Genomic DNA, 20,258 nt, shown 5'->3' on the forward strand with positions numbered 1-20,258 from the left:
ATAGGCATTTTTTCCCGTCTAATTTAGAGAATAATTTAGTCTATTCGTTGTCAAAGTTTATTAAAATCTCACTAGATACGGACCCGCACATACGTGCGGGGATATTTTCATAAGTTTTTTTTATTTCTAAAAGAATTTGTTATGTTGTTGTTAATTACAAATTTGTTTTGTGGGTTTGTTGAGAGTTTTTTTGTAAAAATATTGTATTACAAATATTATGCATAATTGTAAAATAATAAAAAATAGTATGCATAGTTGTAAAATAGCTTCCGGGGATAAATTTTCGGATCAATTTTAACATAAAGTTTTTCTTAGTCCTTCATACATATTACAATTACGTTTGGCAAAGCTAATGGTTGTTGTAAGTCTTCTAGATTCGAATCCGCACGTACGTGCGGAATTGATTTCAAAAACTAAGTTTACTATCCTGTATGCATTATATTATATACATGTGAGGTAATACTTGTAAACATATTTTTTAGGAATCAACATTCATAATCCAAACTTGTATCTGTTTAGCAATAGATTTGTTTTTAGTTCAGTTTATACAAACAGAATAATTAAATTCGTTTTTGTTATAAGTAAAGACAGAAAAAAAAGAGAAAGGTGGTATGTCTATTTCGAGATCTCAGATTCGTCTCATCCCATATATATCATGTTTTCTCATTCATAACTATAGTTTAAATAATAATTTACTGATTTAAAATATTATATTTTATTCCAACAGATTAAAACATAACTAAAAGATTTGGTATAACCTTTATAACCCAAACTTATATCAGTTGGGCATTTGGTACAAATTATTTCATATCTATTACAAATTATTATAAGATTTTAATACTATAGATTAGATAATATATACCTAAAAATTTATAGATTATATTTACTTATTTGGTTTATCATTGTAAGCTCGCAAGTAACCTGAAAAGCTGTGGGTTCACTGGAAAATTAAATAAATCTTGTCCTGTTTTCTTTCTCCCAAAATTTTATTTCGAATTTTAGTTGTCCAACCTTAATTAGTGATGTAAGTATGCATGCTTTGAATTAATTTTGTGCCAAATAGGTAATATAAAAATGAGTTTGGAAAAAGAAAAAAAGCATAATTTAGAGTTTTTTTTCTTAAGAACAATTCTTCTAAACATTTCAGTAATTTATATTACTGAAATTACTGTTGGGTTTTAAACGGCCCAAGGAAAAAAATTATGTCAAGAACTTTACTTTTTTTTTTCCGTCAATGTCGAGAACCAAAAATTAGAAAGAGAAAGTTTCTCTGAAAGCAATTGGTGAAGACGCATGCGGTTGATCAGGTTCTTACAATTTTATTATTCTCTTGTTTTGTGTATGTTATTAAAGTTTTGAATCGAAGTGTGTTTTTAATTGTTTAGTTTTCTGTAAATTGTTTGTCCAACAAAAAAAAAGAAAAATTTTTTTTTCTGTAAATTGTTCTCAAACTATAACTATGAGAAACTGAATGACTCAGTGACTTCAACATCTTGATTTTTATTGTTTTCGCAGAATATCATTGTCACCATCACAACTCTTATTTTCTACGATTATTGATCTAGAATACCAAGTCTAGTAAATGATTAAAATTAAATATAAATTTTTTCTTGCAAATCCGATTATGGGTTCTAGGCATAATATTAAAGTGATGCTCGATTTTGTTAAAACTATTCTGATAATAGATGATTTGAATGACCTTTCTAATACACTTTTTTCCCGTCAAATATACTCTCTTACGTTGGAAAGAAAGACAAAATCAGTTTCTTTTTTGTCATGTTAATAAGTTAGACAAAAAGCTAAGCAATATGGATCTAAGCAAGAGAAGCATATGCAAGCACCTGCCATTCCATAGAAATAAGAGGTTAGTAATTTAATCCTCGTAACTTCTCATTTGAAAACTAATCAGAATAGATTTGAATTAATACTAAATAAACTTAGACAAAGTAATTTTTGAAAATATAACTCCTACATGTAAACCTTGTGAACCTTATAGTTATATGTACACTGTAGATGGTATCCTTTTCAACATAGAGAATTGATTGAAAATAGCTTCCAAGTTCCAACTATGATCATGATAGCATGCATCTGCCATTGCCTCTTAAATCTGTAATCAAAGAGAAACTTGCAAATCAGAAACATAATTCTTCTCAATTATTTTCCAATCGAGTTTAATCACAAATCTCTCTAATTCTTTGACATTTTTTTCTTCACTCCATCCTAAAATTGAGAAGTTGTGAACAGACATATAGAAGATTAAAACAAAAAACATTTAAAATAAAATTTGTTTCATCTATTATGCTGTTTTTTTTAACTTAGTTTTCTTACACATAAATGATGTATTCTCACATCATCATCATCGAGTATCATCTTCAAGGTTTCTTCTAAGAAAGTTGTATATTGCTTCAAACTGGGTACAATCTTCACTTGTATATTCCAAATCATTGTTTGCAGCCATTTTTTTTGTTTTGGAAAAATTTGTAATTTTAGATGGTTTGCAGTATTCGAGATGAGTTACACCTTCATTACGTCTACTGTATTTATAGTTGTAGGGCATGTTAAAAAAATTATTTTCTAGTATTTAAGATTTAATCATATCGTCTAATTATAATTGGTAAGTTGCTAAAATTTTAATAATAAGAATATTTCGAAATCGTTTAGAATATGGTAATTATCCGAAATTTATGTATAAATTGTCAAAGATGATATTTTATTAAAGGAATAATTTTTTAAAGGAAAGATATTATAATATTGTAATCTCCTAATCGTAACAATATAATTTGAATTGTTATATGTTACATTAAAGGTTGACATGCTAAATACGTGGGTAGATTTGTGGGAAGATTTGTTTAACTTTAGGAAATATACACTTTAATATCGTGCAATCATATTGTTTGGCTACAATTTTTATTTGTTCTCTTTAAGTTCATCTACACTAAAATATCAATTAATACCTGTTTGGCTCTGATTTTTTGGCTAACCGTAATCCATTTAATATATGTTTGGCATTTCATATAATAATTTTTTAGTCTATATTACTTATTAAAAATGCTTCCCTTTTAATAATATAGATTCTGCCTCACTGACTTCTAGCTTTATCAAATGTCTCCTTCCTTGTTCGCAGTGTGTAGAGATAAATTTAATTAAATGTTTCGTTAAGTTTGATTCATGGTAGGACTAATTCCATCGAAAGATTTGTATGTTTAGTCATTAGTGAAATATCTCTTCATCTATGCTTTGATATATGTACTATGATCAGAGCCGTTCCACAATATATTGGGGCCAGAAGCCCAAAACAATATTAAGACCGATTTTTAGTGGATCAAAGATAAAATACATATACGTTTCCGGGGTACAAGCACATGCTTTAGTATTAGGTATTAGCGTGTTACGTGGGTTTAGACGAACCAATATCAACAATGCAAGTGAGAAACGACGATGTGAATTATACATGACAATGCATGTGAGAAACGACCATATAAAATTATACATATTTGGTTTACGTGTGCGGAATATATAGAGTGTAGAATTAGCATAGAAACTGAAATTTGAGAGATTAGAGCTTCGAAAGTCCATGCATATAACGTCATTTTGGCAAACCAAGTTTCTTTAAAAAGTGTTTTATTCATGTTCTTTCTCTTCTAGACTAGTTTCTGTAATGCTTCTATAAACTTATTGACATAACCATTCATTAGTCCAGTACTAACCAGAGAGTCTTTCCATTTGGCGTGGTTTCTCCTCACTAGGTTCCCTAGCTCACTGTCTTTATCCATCACAGACCTAATCGAACCGCTCAAGCTCTCCTTTGAAAACCATCCTGTATCCTCTCTTTCCACCTCTACCGAGACCTCGAGTTCCTCGCTCATCAATCTAGTGTTAAATATTTGTTCACCCAAATGTGGAATAAACACTATTTGACAGTCATTCACTAGACCCTCCCACATTGAACCAAAACCGCAATGACTCACAAAGCAGCCTATTGATGGATGAGCCAATATCAATGGTTGCTGTACCCATCTTCCCCAAACCACTCCACGCCCCTTAACCCTCTCTTCGAACCCGTTTGGTAAGGCTTCTTGGATTGTCGAGGAGCCTTTTGGTGGCTTTACCGCTACAAGAAATGGTAAACCAGTCAGCTCCATTCCTAAACAGAGTTCTTGGAATTGATCCTTTTCAAGAATGATTTGGCTGCCCAATGCACAATATACAACTGATCCTGGTTCAAACCGGCTCAACCACTGCCTCCATTGATCTTCAAGTGGTTTACTATTGTCCGGCTCAGGAAGCATTGGACCTGTCAAGAGAACCTCTCTTTGAAATTGGCTTTCGATGAAATCGCAGAATTTTCCTTCCATCTCTTGGCAAGTCCTTATAGAAATGACATCGCAGTTTGTAAGTCCTATCATGATCCGTTCGTAAAACGTAGTATTATCTCCAAACGGATGTGAGAGGAAGGAGAAGCAGTTCGTTTCTTGTCCCCGAAGCAAAACCTTAGACGAAGGATATCCAGGTGGAGGAACAGCCAAATCATCTGGACTACGACCAGGGACAAACGAGATAGCTACACATGCTGCAGATATGGTTATAAAGTTCACACTCCTGGCTCCATACTCTCCAGCTATTTCCGGAATCCAGTGAGCAAAATCGAAGAAAATAAGATCCGGTTTACCTATAGAAACCGCTTCTTGGACCTGATTGCGTGTCCGATCCATAGCCGAGGCGAGAAAACTCCCTGAAGATATCTGTATATCCGAGGTTGTCTCGGCGCCAGCAGGGAGGCCATCTACGGATGGGATGGTAAGAGTGTGAAAGAATATGTAGTCTGGGAAGAGATTGAGAGGTTCAAGTTGCTTCAGCGCTTTCTTGGGAAGCAAGAAAGTGATCTTGTGCCCTTTCTCAGCTAATTTGTTAGCCAGATGCAAAAATGCAGTCATGTGACCGAAACCGAACCAAGGGAACATAAAAGCATGAAACTTTGACATCATTTCAGTTTATGTTACTTAATTTTTTGTTTTCTTTTAATATTGTTCTTAAGGTTCTTATGTTTCTGTTTTGTGAGAGAATTCAGTTACAGAGAAGACCTGAAGTTTAGGAGAGTACTGGTATGAATTGAATGATTAATATCTTTAGTTACGAATAAATCTTTAGTTTTTAATTAATATCTACTGTATTTAAGATTTTTATAATCTGTATGGAGTTTTTGTTAATTAATTTCGGAAATTACTCCCTCATCTATGGTATAATCATACAATTTAACAGCAAATGTAAAAAATACTATATTATTTAGCTTCCGGAATCTATTCCCCAACTTACGGGAAATTGTAAAGATCATGCATGACATTCAATTATGATTGCATATGTTTTTTCCGTAAATTCTTTTATTTGTAAGAGCTAATCAGATATGTGAATCTGGAGACATATTATAGGACTGATAAGTATATCTTTACTTGTAGAAAGACCACATTCAGCTCCGATCCCATCGTTAACTCTAACTCTAAGGATTCTAACTCTAAGGATGACAAATGCGCAATCTGAGGTTGCGTCCAATCGTTTACATATTAACTAGAAGATATCCTGTGCTTTAAGCACGGATCAACATTTTTTAAAAATTATAATATAATAATAAAAATTATTGTTATATATTTTTAAAGATGACAAATGCGCAATCTGAGGTTGTTAGAAAGACCACATTCAGCTCCGATCCCATCATTAACTCTAACTCTAAGGATGACAAATGCGCAATCTGAGGTTGCGTCCAATCGTTTACATATTAACTAGAAGATATCCTGTGCTTTAAGCACGGATCAACATTTTTTAAAAATTATAATATAATAATAAAAATTATTGTTATATATTTTTAAAATATTATTTTGTTTGAGATAATATTTATTTTTAATTGTTCTATAAATTTTTATATGTCTTTTTAAATACTAATTATGAGTATTATAGTATTTTATTTTTTGATGTATATTATAGTTTTATATTGTTTGTTTGTTATATATGCATCAATATTTTGTAAATATGAAGTAGTAATTTTAATATTATAATTGTGAGCAAATAAAATTTATTAATTTATCAACTATATAAATTTAGTTTTACCAATCCGCCAATATGGAAATTAAAACAAACATTCTTTTTCCATAGATTAAGTAATATATCTATTACATTAAAAAGAGTAATATATCTTCGTTTTTAAAAATTCAAATCACAACACATGCAGAAAAAAATCTGCATATTTATTAATCATAAGCATTATATGAAAATTCTAACCAATTTGTAAATAAAATAAAAAAAGATGATAGGAAAATCATAATTTGAAATCTTAATAAAATCTTCGAAATCTAGTTATTAAAAATAATTTGATTGTCTACTTGGATATAAAATCGTAGTTTTTGAAATTCTGATTGGTTTCTATTTTTTAAAAAGGTATTTAGTAATTTTCGTCCATAATTTTATTAGAGGGAGAAAATAATTTTTTTAAAACTAATAATTATCTGTATTTTAAAAAAATCTTAGCTGTTAATTTTTATTTTTTAAAATTTTTAAGTGTAAATTAGTTTTGATTTGAATAGATTTTTTTTACTTTTCTAAATTTTTTAATTTTTTATATGTCGGCATTTTTTATTTTTAATTAATTATATTTATTTAGTTAATCTTAATTAAAATTTTCTAAGGGCAATTGAATATAATTGTTTTACACATTTTAAGGTTAGTTTCATAATTGTACTTCTCAATTAATATAGTAGGATTAGTAGGATTAAGAGATTTATTCCTAATCAGTATGTGTTTTAATTAAGTCAGTCATGGAAAATCAATAAGTATCGGCGTCTAATAATATTCTTAAAAACCCCATTATATTCTCCACTAAAAAAAATACCATGCAAATATACTGTCATTCTTAACAGAAAGTTATGTTGAAAGACTTTTAAAGCACACTGTTTTACAATTTAGACAGAGAATGTAAAACATGAATTTGAATAAGAAACTAGTGCGTACTTGGGCATTTTATTGAACACAAGTATACAGAATATTCTTCTTTTGTAACCCTCAGGAAGAAGGGAAACTTGCAACGAAATTCACAACTGATGCAAAGAGGTCGAGTAGCACCATTGTTGGGAAGTATTTCAACAGTAGGGAATGTGTGTCCTAGCTTCATATAATATAAATCTCCAAGTACACAATCAATATGGAGACTGAGTCCACACTCAACACAAGTATAGTAACACACACGCGGATCTGTCTTTGTCTCACAAATATCACACCACAAGTCACCGGAATCGTTTACAGAAGAACCTTGACATAGTGACAGAAAATGATCGTCACACCTGTGTTTTACCTTTCTTGGTAAAGTAGCGCATCTCATGCATAATGAGTACTCATCACAGACCGTACAATTCAAGGGATTATCTTCTATATCTGTGTCACAAGCCTGACATCGTCTCGAACTTTGCAAGGTAAAATATAAGGGATGTTCGTGCAGATCATGTTGAAACGGTTCCGATACAGAACTACACCGAACATCATACCTAACATGACGTTTGCAACCTGCATGATGACACTCGTACATGAAACCATCAGTTAAGGTTTTACAAGATCGACACGTAAGATCATCCACGTCTCTATCAATCCGTGGCGGTGAAAGTTCTAGAGAGAGTTTATGGTTGTGCAATAAATGTCGCTTCTTTCGAGGAAGATTAGCACACGTTTCGTGAAGGATGAAATCACATTCCACGCATTTGTAGCATGGATCACCGTTGATGGCAAGAATGCAACACCGACAACGCATGTAAACATTATCTGTAACATAATTCTCATCCAACCTGATGAGAACATGTTCTTCATGACTAAAATGAACGATATCTCCCTTTTCATTAATTACATTGAATGGATCTTCGATATCTTCTACTTCTTCAGGCACATCTTCGAGTTCTAACTCATCCCACACTTCTTTTCTTGTTGCACATTTTGAATGGACGACATAACTAGGACAACGAGAGCATTCATAACCTCCGTAGACCCAATTAATCTTTTTCCGACAAACGCCACACTCTTTATCTCCTTCTCCTTGACCAAGATGAAAAGTATGAGAGATGCGATGGTTATGACGATTTATGCTTATGACTCGCGGTAGACTCTCAATACAATCTTTGTGGACCATCAGATTGCATTCAAGACATACATAAGGATTGCGGTCGTCTTCCACACCACATGCATTACAAGTAAAGGTGACTAGCCTTAACAAGAGGGTGAGCCTATGCTTGTGGTGCTTTGGTACATAAATTGTGAGTGGTGGTGGTTTTACCATACAACTTATATCCATGCTAATGTTGCATATCGTGCAACGAGCAAACATACTCGGAAGCATATATCGACAAAAATGGCAACGGTCGTTAGCTACACTACTGTCAAGCGGTGGGATAGCAGTACTAGAGAAGATCTTAAGAATGTGATTACACATAAATGGCTGATTGAGAAAGCGGTCGACGCATTCCTTGTGCATCATCAAGCCGCACTCCGTGGACGTGCAATGATAGTTGATGTAACCTCTTCGCGATAAAGGGAGGCAAGAAAAGAGGCACCGAAGATTGGCAAAACCAGAAGCACTACATGATAAAGGATGATCATGAAACGGAGAGGTGACTATTTCGAAATCCATAGGATACATTTTTCACAAAAGGAAAAAACAAAAAAAAAAAATCAAAGGAAAGAAAGAAAGCAGAAGTTGAGTTTCAATATTTTTCTGAGAGCTCCTCTTCTTCATGTATACTTGATTTCTTTAGAACTCGTTTAATGGTTATCATATCGATCGGCTCACACTGCCAGCTAATGAAATAAAAACAACATAACTAAGCCAACTAATAAAAATAATAAATAATAATACAACGTTCCAGTCATTTAATCAAAGACAACGTGGTAATGTGTCGCCGTCGCCTTCTTCAAATCTGTTTTATATAAAAAAACTAGCAATCGATCTGCGCTGCGCGGTAGTTAGATTAAAGTGTATTCTAAATTTTGTTGTGTATATTTTTTTTGGTTTTTGTAAATTCATCTTTACGTTTATTTTTGTATTTAATTTTGCTTGCTTATGTTGTTTTGTTAGATATTTTAATAAAAATATGTTTTGCAATAAGTATAATTTAGTTTGCTGTTTTTAAAAGAAAAATTGAGATCATCTTGTGTGTTTATAATACTTTAAAAAAAAAATATTATTAGAAGTTAACATTGTTTAGTTGAAGTTGTTGTTTTGTTGTAGTTGTTAGTTGTCATTAATTTATTATTATTTTCCATTTTGTGGTTGAATTGTTATTTAATATTTTCATATGTATTTTGTAAACTGTTGGAGTAATTTTTTTTGTCAATGTTTAGTGTTTGGAGTGAAATAGATTGTGGATTTTATTAAGAAAAATAAATAAAATCAATAACTTACATTCATCTTTTCTAGACTATTTTTGTTTGTTTCATTCAGGCCCAATTTCTCTGTAAGGCTTATAATTTGTGGGTTTATTAGGCCATTATTTGTATGTTATTGAGTTAAAATTGATTTGTTCTTTTTCAAAATCCGATGTACTTGTGAACGGATAGGAGAAGAGCAATTTTCCGATCTAGAGGTCTGTTTGAGGATTGAACTTATGTCTTTGATGCTCGTAATCATTTTTTCAGTCATTCCTGTCATAATCGTTTTCCCTTGATTTTTTTTTTGGGGTTTGCGTATTTGGTTTATTCTTTGCTCGCTTCGCACCTGTTGGGGATATTTGGTTATCCCCTGTTGATTTTGTTAAAGGTGAATATCAATTAGGTTGCAAATTTGTTTATATGAAAATATGTTAGCTTCTTTAGGTTTTCTAATTAAGTTGTGAGTTGTTTTGTGTTCTTGGTTGTAATTTTTTCCCCGTTTGTCCTGTGAGTGATTTTTTCAATTCGGTGTGAGTTGTGTTTTGGAAAAAAATAATTTTCTTGCTTATCTTGCTGTAATTTTATAAAGTCCGGGTTGTTTTTTTGTTTTCTCGGTTGCTTTTTCATAGAATTTTGTGTTACGGTTATCTGATTGTGGCATTCATATATTTGAATCTTTTTAGTTTATTAAATGTGTGTTCATCTTTTTGCGTCTTTGTCTTTGGTGATGGATTTGTGAAGTGCTGCCAAATAATTTTAATTGATTTCTAGCTAGTTGTGTTTCCTTGATTCTTTGAAAGTGTTGCTTGGGTTGCCTTGTTTTGATATTTGAAATTTTAAATTATGATTAGTTTAATAGAAAATTTTAACTATATTATTACCACTAATAAAAAATTATAGTATTGTTTTCTTATTTTAACATTTAATTTATTTTACATAATTATTTTTTATTTAAACTTTTGATTAATTATAATTAACATAAATATGCACTAAATGAATATTAAAATTTATTTTAAAATAAAAAAATTGAATTCATAGGATTTAAAAATAGTGATGAGTCTAGAGACATTGAATGAAATAGTGTTGGACCTACAGATTTTGGATGAAATTTAGTTGATCAGTTTTTCATTTGTATGATTGTTTAAAGGGCTTATTAAAATCTGTAAGGCCCACAAAATTATAGAAGAAGTGGCTGACGTGGCAGCTGACGTGGCAGCACCAAGAGTGAGAAAATGTAACTTTATATATATAGATATACTATTTTCGTTTCACAGGTAAGATGTTTTTAGTTGACAAAAAAAAAGTTAGATGTTTTTAAGTTTCTATATAATTTTTAGATTAATTTTATATTTTATATTATTTCTTATATATTAATAGAGAAACATTTTTTTTAAGAATGATGATGTGTGTCGCCAGAGAGCTCGAAGCATATTTTAGTCAATAACCCTCATTAATTATACTAATTACATCTATGCCACTATATATTTAAATCAAAATTCATTAAATAAATTAAAACTATTTGTAGCCATTTGATTTAAATCTATATTACTATTCTTTAGAAAAAAACAATTTTTTTTAACTGATAATTATTCATATTCTATTAAAATAAAGTCATACATATTTTTCCACCACGTTAAAATTTTTTCTACATTCAAATATTTCACGGGTGAAATGTATTTTTACACAAAATAGTCATAAATTTGAATAATAATAAAAAATTAGCTACAGATTTTGTTTTATACAAACGAATCTTAGATCTCAAATAATAATTTTACTCAAAATAATTTTATTTGAATTGATTCATCCGCACTATGTGCGGGTTGTTTACCTAGTGTAGTTTTATTTATGATTGGTTAAACCTTTTAAAAGTAACTAGATTTTGAACCAACTTTAGCGTGAGTTTATTTGATATAATTTGGTGAAAATTATATACTATTGATGACAGTTATGAAAAATTATCTTTTAGAAAACTTTAAATTACTATTAAGTCAAAACTTTTATTTCAGATATACAATTTTTTAAAAATATAAAAATTAGTTGTGCTAAAAAAATCAAATCCGATCAAAATAATCATGAATTTAACTGGACATCTAAGTGAGGCAGATCAGACATTCGAAATGGTGATCTTGAATATACTAAATCATTTCTTTGACCACCAGACAAACGAAACATTTTTAGAATAATGAATTAATCTCGTTTTCTCATATTTAATTGACAGCCACCATTTATGTCTTTGCGTTTTTTTTTCCACTATTTTCTTACTCTTCGTATTTTTTCTCTTCATTTTCATCGTCAAATTTCATGATAATTATCATTATTACTTTTACCGTCCGGTTCGTCGTTATACTCTTCTTCTTCATATTTTTCGTCAGCTTCCTCACAGTAGAACATTTAAAATCTTTTTTTTTAGAATACCACGTAACTTGTTAATCCATCAAACTCCAAGACCAAAATCATTGCCTCTTTTCTCGTAAATTTCATGGATCACCATAGTTACTACATGTACTCAATTATTGATATTTTCACCCGTATACTTACTCGGTTTTAAATCCACATGTATTGAAATTTCTCGAACCAAAATCTTTGATACTACAAAATTGCAAATTACTTGTAGAGAAAGTAATATGAACATATGTATAGCTAATAAAAATGTGTTTGTCATCGATACTTTTTCTTCAAACCTCAAAAATTAACTCATACAACATCAAATCAAGGTCATACATGGTCAATCCTTCTTCCTTAGATCCAAAAATAAAAAAATTACTGAAACAATATCAAATCACCTATAAAGTCATACACAAAAACATGTTTTACAACATAAGAGATGTAAAACACAAAGAGAGATAAATAAGATATTTTTAAGTTATTAAAAAATCAAATATATAATATTTAATAATACTTAAATTTTTATTTCTAATAGAGTTTAAAAATTTAGAGTAGTTTAAATATTTTTAGAGTTAAATATTAATGATACTTAAACTTTTGATAGAGTTTAAATATTTATAATATTTTAAACTTTCTATGGGGATATTTATAATATTTTTAAAAATTCTATAAAGTTTAAATATTTATAATATTTGAACCTTTTAAAAAATTCAATAATTATAATACTTTAAACATTTAAAATTTAAAAATTATAATATTTAAAAACTTTTTAAAAGCTAAGAACTTTTAAAAGTTTTAATATTTATAATATTTAAACTTTTAAAAATTTAAAATATTATAATACTTTTTTGAAAGTTTTTAAAGTTTTAGTTTGATCAACTAAAAACCGGATCAAACCGAATAAAACTTTTAAACTTGGAAGCATGATAAATCAAGCTATATTGGTTCCGAACCATCATCTAAAACTTTTCTACCCGATGTGGAATATTGTATATAATTTTTTATTATTTTCATAAATTTAAAATTTTACTTTTTCTGAAAAATTCTGGAAATTTAAAAAATGGTAATGAATGACATGTCAAATCCTAATTTGTCGTTTAAAAAATATCTTAATATAGAAATTCTGAAAATTTAAAAAATATTAACTAGTGATATATTGAATTCCGATTAGATGTTTTAAATCCTAGGTGAATAGCTTTAGGAGCTTATAGCTTCTACTTTTATTTAGTATAAGATTATTCTACTACATGTTTTTATACATATTTGTTTGGTTTTCTTTTCTTCCTCCCATTAGTCTATTGGACTTTCGGCATAGATTATTAACATTTAATGGTAATCCGCCGATGGTCAGCCAACGATTCATGTAAGATTACTGACTTTTGGGTTTATTAGTATATCATAAAAGAACAAGAACACATGGGCGGATTTAGATATGCATTAATGCACCGTGGTGGTTAACATGTGAAACAAAAAAACAGTAAAATAATGATACACAAGTTACGATTAAGCCACCGTGGTGGTTAACATGTGCCTACAACTTCAGATTCCAAAATCTTCGCCTTCTTCAGAATATGTTAATTTTGTCTCACGTAAGATTCTTGACATTTTGGTAGATCTATATGGATAGTGGATACTCCCGTAGCAATGAATCTCCCTTGCTAACTCTAGTTTGCCTTTTGATTTTCATATTTTAAACATTAGGAGTAGGCAATATCCAACTTTCAAATATCACTAAAACCCAACTTTCTATCGCTTTTTTTTCAAAAAGTTTATGGATAATTTTGCAACTGTGTCCACAAACACAACGTTAAATATGATTGCAAAAATATCCATGACGTTATGAAGTTGGCTTAATTATGTTGGTGTGCTGTAATCATATGTATAACACTTGGACAATAATGTAATATGATTACAACATTAAACGTGACTTCATAATGTCTTAAAATTTATAGCACTTGGACAATAATGAAGTGAATTCATGACTTCTTCACAAGTTCAATCAAACTCTGTTCAAACTTATCGATATAACCATCAGCAAAACCAGACTCAGCCAAAACACATCTCCACTTGTCATGATTCTTCCTCACTTTCTCACCGACCTCACTACCTTCCTCCATCACACTCTTCACAGCATTCTCCAAGCTCCCCCGCGAGAACCACCCATTCTCTTCCCTCTCCACCTCAACCGCCATCTCCATCTCCTCCGTCATCAGCCTTGCGTTCAATATCTGTTCCCCATGCTGCGGAACCAAAACAATCTGACAATCACTCATCAAAGACTCCCACATCAAACCAAACCCGCAGTGGCTAACAAAACATCCCACAGAAGGATGGTCTAACACCAACGGTTGCTGAATCCAACCTCCGAACACAATGCCACGCCCTTGAACCCTCTCCTCGAATCCTTCCGGTAACGCTTCCTCGACGGTTGATACACCCGAAGGAGGCTTAATTGCAACCAGAAACGGTAAACCGGTTGATTCTAGCCCTAAACAGAGTTCTTGAAACTGATCCACCTTGTCTACAACGGGTTGGCTACCGAAAGCGCAGAACACAACCGAACCGGGTTTGAATTTGGCTAGCCACTCTGCCCACCGAGACTCTAGAGAGGGCTGATTAGGTTTGGATCCAGGGAGTACTGGTCCGGTCAGGTAAACCGGTTTGCTGTATTGGCTACTGATGTAATCGCAGAATTTGCCTTCTGTCTCACGACAAGTCCTTATAGCTATCGCGTCGCAGTTTCTCATCGTGGTAACTTTCACGTCAAAGAAACAAGCAGTCCCCTCACGCTTCCTCCACATAAAGTTTAAGGCTTTTGCTTCATGCGCACGCAAGACGACTTTCGAAGATGGGTAACCTAGAGGTGTCTTAGCTAACTCCTCCCCTGACAGTTCCTTCCCGTCAATGACTTCACGCTCAGCGGCAGGGACAAGAGACAACGCGATTGCCGCAGCACTCACAATGTTGAAGCAAACGGTTTTAGCACCCACTGATTTAGCAACTTCCGGTATCCAATCGGCAGTATCGAAGAAAACCAAGTCAGGCTTGATTGTATGGAAAATGGTCTCGACCTCTGGCCGGGTTTGGTTCATTGCAACTCTAAGCAAATAAGTCAAGAAGTAGGGGACGTCGGAGTTGGTTTCGGCACCGGGAGGGAGCCCTTTGACCTGAGGAATGGAGATGGTGTGGAAAGTGATGAGATTCGGGTACAGATTAAGAGGTTCGAGCTGGGTTAGTGCTTTCTTGGGAAGCAAGAAAACAATCTTGTGACCTTTCTCTGCGAGTTTGTTGGAGAGGTGGAGAAAAGGAGTCATGTGACCAAAGGCTAGCCATGGATACATCACAATGCTCATGCTTGACGAACCATTTGATCCAAAATCACCCATGTTCTTCTTTGGGTTCTGTCTTGTACCTTCAATTACCGGAAATATTGTTTTATATACTTTTTCCTTCTTTTGTTTGATTTCTGAGATTTGTCTTTTCAAAGTATAAAAAGGCACAAACCCGCTAAACGGATTGGTGAGTGTGGCTCGTGGTGAATAGTGTGTCGCTATTTGGGGAACCAAATGACCGGGCAAGTGTAACCTCCCGCGTAAGTGCAACTGTGCAACACGTGATGGTATCGTAACATGCATCAACAAAAAGAGTAATAGACAAAACCGGACATCATGTGGTCAGTCATGGGCCTGCATGAATCGGCCACCAATTATTGATAGATCATATTTAAATTCGTTTCCTTTACTAATCCCACAGTCAACGTCAGAACTTGAGTTACATTTGCAAAGTATAACACTTCAGGTGTTTTAAACGGACAATTAATTCTAAGAGTGTAACTCTTGGAATAAATTTAACGTTTTCTTTCCATATAAAATAGTTTGTTTGTAATGATACTCAAACCATCCCAATTAAACAATCGACTCTTTTTTTTTATTAAAAACATAAACATAAAATATCACAATAGTTACCATGGAAGGTAAGATCAAAGCTCTTCTCTCCACGATTCTTGTAGTGACTTTGTGTGTCACTATTTTAGTGAGGCCGGGCCTTGCTCAACTCCCTATTATTCCTGGATCTTCTTCTCCCGGCTCTCCAATTGATCTCACAAAATGTTGGTCGTCGATCCTTAGCATTCAAGGTTGCGAAATCGAAATCTTCAAATCGGCTTTAACTAGTAAATTTGAAAATGTTGGACGGATATGCTGCAAGGTGTTTACCGAAATCGATGCAAAGTGTTGGCCCAAAATGTTTCCATTGAATCCTTTCTTCCCTCCTCTTCTTAAAGATGGTTGCTCTCGCATCAATGCAGCTGCTCCAACACTTGCAACATCTAATAAACTCTCAATTGTTCCTGGATTTTCTCTTCCTGGTCCTCCGGTTGATATCACAAAATGCTGGTCATCACTCTCTAGTGTCGAAGGTTGTGTAGCTGAGATATTCAAATCAGTATTCACAGGAAAGTTTGGTAGTGTTGGACATATGTGTTGCAAAGCATTTTCGGACGTAGATTCAAAGTGTTGGCCACATATGTTTCCGCTAAATCCGTTCTTCCCTCCTCTTCTCAAAGATAGTTGCTCTCACATCGAAGCAGCTGCTCCTACACACAAGTGAAGTAGCTATGGGACCATCATTCGCAATAAAAAAAAAATTAAGCTCATTATATAGTTTATTAGAAAAAGTTTCACGTGATGCATGGTTAAAATGAACGTAATAAAATATGTTTAGTTATTTTAAAATACATTCAATAATAATTAACATTAATATTATGAATAAAATATATTAACTGTAAACAAAAGAAACAATTTTATGAATTATCATCTATAATTAAATTTTTATATTAAAATTTATCAAGTATATCAAAAGAAACAAAGTACAGTATTGATACACAAAATAAGCATTCTAAACAACATTTACTTTTGCACACATTTACTAATTTTAAAACGTAAAGAAGATACAAAATACCTTGTGTCTCTTCTAAAAGTGAGAATGTGTCATGTCATGTACCTTAAACCTTATTCATCTAGTCTTTTCACATATGCTCTAAAACTTTGACTTTACTTATTCATTTCAAAACCTACAAAAGTCACATAAAAGAAAAAAAAATTAAGATATTTTAGTTAAATAAAAATTGATATTACAAAATTTTAAAATTTATGTGAGAGGTAGAATATGATGTTTGATGAAGAATTTGTCTTCCTATTTGTAGAGAAATTTGTGGTATCAACAATATATCATTAGTGTCATGAGAGGTTTTCAGTTTTTATTTTTGGTCAAACATCATGGGAGCTAGTTATGGTTACATTTCAAAGAATAAATATGTCATACATTTTTTTTTTGTTTTTTTTTCTCATTTTTTGTAAAGTAGAAATTGTATGGAATTAATACATTAAAGTATATTAATATGTTGAAAGTTTTTTTAATTTTTTTTTCAAACATCATGGGAGTTACATTTTAAAGAATTAATATGAAATAAATTGTGATCATTATTATTATTAATGAGAAACAAAATAGAATTATTGTTTCATATCTTGAAATTATATAAGAATAAAATTGTCTTTATTTTTAAAATTATAAAACAAATATTTTATTTTTGAATTACTGAAAATATTGAAAATTATAGTGTTATAGTAATTATATACAATATTGATAAATGATACCTCATAAGTAATATATTTACTTACAAAATATGCTGTCCAATTGTAATGCCCGCAAACCAAATAGACAGTTGTGGGGTGGATGTCGATTAACACCATAGGTGTGTTGGTCGAGACCAACAATTTCTGGTTCGGTTGGTTCAGTTTAAATCGCCAGTTTGAAACAGTTTGGGATTTGGGAAAGCCCTAAATCGTGGTATTTAAGGAGAATGTCAACTTTGGGGGTTTGTTTAGCCTCCTTATCGTTCCAGAGAGAATATGAGAGAAAAGGAGAAAGTCCCTGAAAGATTCTTGAGATTTCCTGGACGTTTTTCTGAAGGTTTCTAGGCTTGTTTTGATGTGTTCAGAGCGCCAGAAGGGAGATCTGAACGTGGAGTGACGTTTGGATCTTGATGTTCTTTGTTATTTTCTTTCTAAATCAAGGTGAGTGCTTGACCATGGCTTATCTAAGCGATTGGATGTGTGTTTTGTGTGTGTTTTTGGTGTTTGATTGCTTGTTTGCCTGTTTGTGCGTGGTTTTCGTGGAGGTTGTGGCCTGTTGAGGTCGGATCCGGTGTCATGGAGCCGAGAGGAGTCGGAGGAGATCGTGTTCGGCGAAGCTCTGCGCGACTACGTCGATCGATGTAAAGAAAGCGTCGATCGATGCAGTTAGGAAATTGGAGGAGACGCAAGGTTGCGTCGATCGATACGAGGAGTGCATCGGTTGATGCAGCTAGAGATTTGGAGGTTGCATCGGTCGACACAAGGGGTGCGTCACTCGATGCAAAGATGTTGCATCGGTCAACGCAAAGAGTCCATTGGTCGAGGCAAGGTCGCAAAGTTATGCATATGTTCAAAATTGTCTCGTTTGCTTGTTTTTATGCATTGGTTGTGTTTGTCTTCTCGCTTGTGTGTATAGCCTAGTCGATTGGAGGATCGCCTCACTAAATATTTGTAATAATACTCATGCATCTCAATTCTTATTTGTGGTGTGCAGGTATGTGACGTGGAATCATGGCGATGAGGAGGAGGATGATCTAGGGTCTCGGTTATTGTGTTGTTGTTATGTTTATATATTGTTGGAACCTTATATAGAAGTATGCTAGGTTGTTGGATAGAATGGTTAGGAATGATATCGTGTTGATATTTTATCGGAGTTGGTTATGAGTTATGTTTCCGTTGTGCATGTTATTGGATATTGGTTTATTATTGGTATTATGGTTGGTTAGTAATGTTTATGTAGTTGGTTTAATTAAGTAGTATGGGATGCTTGATTGATACAAAAAAAAAAACAGGTCGTGTTATTTCACCAATAAAACATAAATTATATTGCAATTAATACATCAAAGTGTATTAAAATGATGAGTGTGTTATGAATAATAGACGGATGCCCATTAAAAGGCCTCTCTTGTAGAAATTTCTAGAATTACTTGTAAACTAGATTTACTTTGTCATCAAGCAAAACCCTCTCTTTGTACTCCTATATAAAGGATCTTTGATTCATTGGAATAAGACACCATTAGCTTCCTCCTCTTTTATCTATCTATAACACGTTATCAACATGTTATTTAAAGCTAAAAGTCATGTCAAAACTTACGAGCCTTGAATTTGAAGCTCTTGACATCAGTGGAGACACTACTTGGCATGGGCACTAGATACTGAAATTCATCTAGATTCAAAGGATCTCCTTGACACCATCAAAGAAAGAAATCAAACTCAATGTAAAGACAAGTCCAAAGCTATGATTTTCCTTCGTCATCACCTCCATGAGGATCTCAAGAATGAATACTTGAGTGTGAAAGACCAACAAATCCTTTGGAATGATCTAAAGGAAAGGTATGATCATCAAAAGACTATGATTTTACCTAAGGCTCGCTATGATTGGAATCACCTGAGATTACAAGACTTCAAGTCTGTAAGTGAGAACAACTCAGCTTTGTTCAAAATAACTTCCAAATTGGAATTATGTGGAGAGAAAGTCACAGATGCAGACAAGTTGGAGAAAACATTCTCCACTTTTCATGCTAATAACATTGTCCTGCAGACACAAGAACGTGAGAAGGGATTCTTACAGGACCGTGAGAAGGGATTCGTGAAGTATTCCCAACTCATTTCTTGTCTCCTTGTGGCTGAGAAACAAAACGAGCTGTTGTTGAAAAATCAAGGACTACGCCCATCTGGTTCTGCTCCATTCTCTGAATCAAATGTGACATCCTATGATAAGATCAATAATAATGGTCAAGATCGTGGCCGTGGTAGTGGTCGTGGTCGTGGTCGTGGACGTGGATACAGTCGAGGCCGTGGCCGTGGGGTTCAGTTTAAGAACCACTTTCACCAGAAGTGGGAAAACAAATGTGGTAACAAACAAGAGAAATCAACATAGCCAAATATATGTTACCGTTGTGGAGGAAAAGACCATTGGTCTCGTATGTGTTGTACCCCAAAACATCTTGTTGAGCTCTACCAACAATCAATGAAGGAAAAGGGAAAGAAAGTGGAAACAATATGGTGTTTGAAGATGGAGAAGATGATTTTGACTTTGGTGATTTCACTCACCTAGACATTCTCGATTTCTTTCCTCCTGAAGAAGAGAAAAACTGAGCTAGATTTATTTAACCTTGTCTCTTATTTTATTGTCTTTGACTTTTAGTTATTTGGATTTTAGATTTATTTTTATTCTATTTTTATATTCTATGCGTTTATGTATTTTGAGACATGGTTAAAGTTGATTTATTAAGATATTTATTTATTTATGAATTTCTATTTATATTTAATTAAGTACTACCTATATGAGATTAATTTATTTTTGTTTATTTATTTGAAGAACAATGAATGGTGGAGATTTATGCT

The 20,258-nt window shown here is 32.5% G+C and overlaps 3 protein-coding genes and 2 pseudogenes across 4 annotated transcripts; 2 read left to right on the forward strand and 3 right to left on the reverse strand.

The window, feature by feature from the left end:
* Positions 1-3,641: 3,641 nt before the first annotated feature.
* Positions 3,642-4,985, reverse strand: LOC104729139 (UDP-glycosyltransferase 79B6-like). Of its 2 annotated transcripts, none has more exons than XM_087477821.1 (2): positions 4,670-4,985; positions 3,642-4,570 (listed from the first exon to the last, which is right to left on the reverse strand). In XM_087477821.1, exons 1-2 carry the CDS (start codon positions 4,983-4,985, stop codon positions 3,642-3,644), a joined length of 1,245 nt encoding a protein of 414 aa, XP_087333947.1. The 2 variants fall into 2 exon arrangements, with proteins under 2 accessions (XP_087333947.1, XP_087333944.1); XM_087477818.1 differs by having other exon boundaries at positions 3,642-4,275; positions 4,351-4,985.
* Positions 4,986-7,293: 2,308 nt separating this feature from the next.
* LOC147949070 (uncharacterized) lies at positions 7,294-8,688 on the reverse strand (annotated as a pseudogene).
* Positions 8,689-13,590: 4,902 nt separating this feature from the next.
* On the reverse strand, positions 13,591-15,233 carry LOC104753830 (anthocyanidin 3-O-glucoside 2'''-O-xylosyltransferase). The gene has a single exon (XM_010476026.3). The coding sequence runs from the start codon at positions 15,162-15,164 to the stop codon at positions 13,755-13,757; it is 1,410 nt and encodes a 469-aa protein (XP_010474328.3). The 5' UTR covers positions 15,165-15,233; the 3' UTR covers positions 13,591-13,754.
* Positions 15,234-15,698: 465 nt separating this feature from the next.
* Positions 15,699-16,550, forward strand: LOC104729153 (uncharacterized). The gene has a single exon (XM_010448055.2). The coding sequence runs from the start codon at positions 15,745-15,747 to the stop codon at positions 16,384-16,386; it is 642 nt and encodes a 213-aa protein (XP_010446357.1). The 5' UTR covers positions 15,699-15,744; the 3' UTR covers positions 16,387-16,550.
* Positions 16,551-18,991: 2,441 nt separating this feature from the next.
* LOC147949071 (uncharacterized) lies at positions 18,992-20,009 on the forward strand (annotated as a pseudogene).
* Positions 20,010-20,258: the final 249 nt, after the last annotated feature.

This window comes from Camelina sativa, chromosome 2 (assembly GCF_030686135.1).
Source record: "Camelina sativa cultivar CO46 ecotype springtype chromosome 2, ASM3068613v1".
Lineage (NCBI taxonomy): Eukaryota > Viridiplantae > Streptophyta > Magnoliopsida > Brassicales > Brassicaceae > Camelina > Camelina sativa.